At 48.5% G+C, this 2922-nt stretch overlaps 1 protein-coding gene across 1 annotated transcript in view; it reads right to left on the bottom strand.

Moving 5' to 3' along the window:
* Positions 1-2673, bottom strand: part of PHALS_09417 (RNA recognition motif domain) — a gene marked incomplete at both ends in the record, with an annotated part of 2782 nt that extends 109 nt beyond the window's left edge. Inside the window, 2 exons of the mRNA XM_024722537.1 lie at positions 43-1134; positions 1233-2673. Of these exons, the coding sequence (XP_024571659.1) occupies positions 43-1134; positions 1233-2673 (2533 nt within the window). The remainder of the gene's footprint in view (positions 1-42; positions 1135-1232) is intronic.
* Positions 2674-2922: the final 249 nt, after the last annotated feature.

Below are 2922 nucleotides of genomic sequence, written 5' to 3'. Positions count from 1 at the left end.
TTTCGCCGGCAGCTCTTAGAGGCTGTTGAGCGTGAAATTTACCGCCACGACCAGAACTTCCACTTTGTCCGATCACACTACCCGAGCCGTAACGGCTCAGATCAGCATCATGATTATCACGGCGTCCCTGGCTTTGTTGCTGGAAAAAGCGTTGACGCTCCTGCTGCTCATCTCGAGCAACTTCAGCAATAGAGCGTTCATCTGCATAACGAGGGCGCTCGGCCGGCAGCGAGAGTCGCTCATCGGGAAGATGCATCCCGATTGAGCGTTTTTCATGTCCACGATTGCCCCCAGAACGTTGAGATACACTGCTTTCCATACTGATTCCAATATGAGGCGACCGAGAACGCGACCGAGGTCGGCTCCTTGACGATCCTCCGTACTTTGAAAATCGCGGCGGGCTTCGACTATGGCTGCGCGACAGCTGCAAAGCACTATTAGGTGAGGGTGGTTGCATTTTGCCACACCCCTCCAGCATAGGTTCGCCGCGACGATATGATTGACGAACATCTTCCGAATTATGGCGGTAATCACTTGAGCGCTGCTTTCCAGATTCATTTTTTCGACTATGTCTCGACCCAAAAGAAGGAGATGGGAATCCGCCGCGATGTGAACTTCTGTGGCTTTGAACTTCCTCCGGAAGTTCGCGGTGCTTCCGAGAGCTTTCCATTGGGCGCGGCTCCATCCAAGAAATGCCGCGCCCGTGAGATCGCCCGCGTATCTCTTCATCAAAGACACTTCTCTCGTGGCTTCGATTGTCGATCGGAGATGGAGATCGATGCGCATATTTGCTTTGAAGCTCACGATAATTCTCTTTATCGGAAAATGTGCCATATCCACCATCACCTGCACCAGGCTTTGACTGCATTACAGGAGAATGCGAACGCGATCGAGGAGCTCGGCGTTCTCTCGTCATTCCAATCATTGGAGCGTCGTAACGACCACTACTATGGTGCACCTTAGGAGAACGAGATCGTCCGCGGAAACTTTCACGATCATTCCTAAGTGAGCTGCGTTCATCATATTTCAGCGACATCACTTGGTCATGCTCCCGGCGTCCATTTGGACCATCCATAAAAGTTTCATCTTCTCTGTAATATGTATTCTTACTGCGATCGTCGTCATCACCGCCAACTGCGACCACAAATAACGAACAGGCGATTCAAGTCAGAAAATTACATCGCCGGATACAATCCAATACGATACTCCAATATTTGCTGCATCAATCTTACCAAGTCGTCCTGACTTCAACGCAAATCCCTGCTTTTTCTGCGCATTAAAGCCGCGGCGCGTCGAATCAATCGCAAACTGCTCCTTAATATCATAAACCGGTAGAATGCTGTATCCCATCACAGTAAAAAGTTGTTTTCGAATTGCTGCTTTGGCATGTTCAACGTTACGAAAGCGCACACAGCCCTTCTCTGCAAATGTTAACGGGCCAAACTGTTCCAGTTGTTGACACAGGTCATTCCAAACATCTGGATCGCATTTAGTAAAGTCAAAGTCGCGGACAGCATCTTTGTCTTCCATTCTTACGTTGTCTGCTGTACGCTCCACAAAAAGCAACGTGTCTACGGGGGGACCACGCGCAAAATTTGCATTCAAATAATTGCGGCCTTGAAATTTGTTTTCGTTTACAAAGTGGATCGCTAAACGAGCGTGCTCAATTGTCGGCATGCTAATGAATGCGTAAGCATTCGCGTTGAAATCGGGCTCTTTAATCTGCACTTTCATTGTGTCAATCTCAGCCGAGATGGGCGATAAAAATTCAACAATATCTGCGCTGGGAGTGTGGCGGGGAAGGCTTCCCAAAAAGAGATATGGACAAGGAGGACAGTTGCGCGGTGATTGTGCACTAAATTTTGGGCGCCTGCCTTCGTTCTCAACAATTCGGTCGCTTAATGTCTTTTCTTTCCAGGAGGACGTGTCTTCGTTGCTATTGTCATGAGCATTGCTCCAGTCACGGTTCAACTGCACAATTTTTCCTCTATTGCTTTGAAGTCCGCTAGACTCGTCATCAAATTTAGGCTTCTTATTCTCGCGCTCGGCCGAAAATACACCATCGTTAGCTTGAGTCACGTCGCGCAAATGCTTGCGACTTTGCTCTAAGGGCGGTGACATGTTAATGTTTTTGTCATTATCGGCAGCGTTGATACTGGATTGACTCAAAACTTGTTGTAGTCGCTCTTCCAGCGCCTGTCGCAAAGGCGTCACTTGGCGCAAAATGACAGGGGATTTTTCGTTGTCCAACATTTGGATCACGTTTTCTTCAATACGCAACATCCAGGTTCGCGTAACAATGTGCGCGACAGAGGAGGCAGATGTGGGCGTTGGGGCGATTGCCGTGGCGGGGGGCGTTTTGACAATTTGGAGCAAAGCGCGAAGCGTATGGATACGCACAGCCTGAGAGCGCTTGGATTCACAAAGCTTAAGCAGAACGTCCACCACATTCAGCTGAACGTGCGGAAAGTGGAAAAAATGTTTATGAAGAAGTTGCGCCGCCAAGCTGAGGACAACGTCATTCGCGTCGTCCACGCTGGCCGCATGAATAATCTTTTCGTAAGCGTCCTCGGCTTTATCATCGTCACGTTTAGGGTCGTCGGTGGCTAACGCCGAGACATCCTCGATCTCAGAGTCCCACGCGTATAACTCTGTCAGCATGTCCTCAGCCATTTTGATCTTGTGACTTGACTCTTGTAACCCCCTCCACGAATTTTTTTCTGTAGATTGCTCGTTCGGTAATTTGCGTGTGGCGACATAACTTTTACCCTACGTGGCAGTACGTAGATTAGATAAATAAGGACGGTAAACTTTAAGGATTTTTTCAAACCTAAATAGCAAGCAGTACGTAAATAAGATAACAAAGGGGACGATAAACTTTCAGGTGACACTCACCCTTGTTACCAGAGTACGTGTAACCGT

Source organism: Plasmopara halstedii (genome assembly GCF_900000015.1).
Source record: "Plasmopara halstedii genome assembly, contig: Scaffold_42, whole genome shotgun sequence".
Lineage (NCBI taxonomy): Eukaryota > Oomycota > Peronosporomycetes > Peronosporales > Peronosporaceae > Plasmopara > Plasmopara halstedii.
Note: the sequence above shows the minus strand (reverse complement) of the source record. Positions and strands in the feature narration are given on the sequence as shown.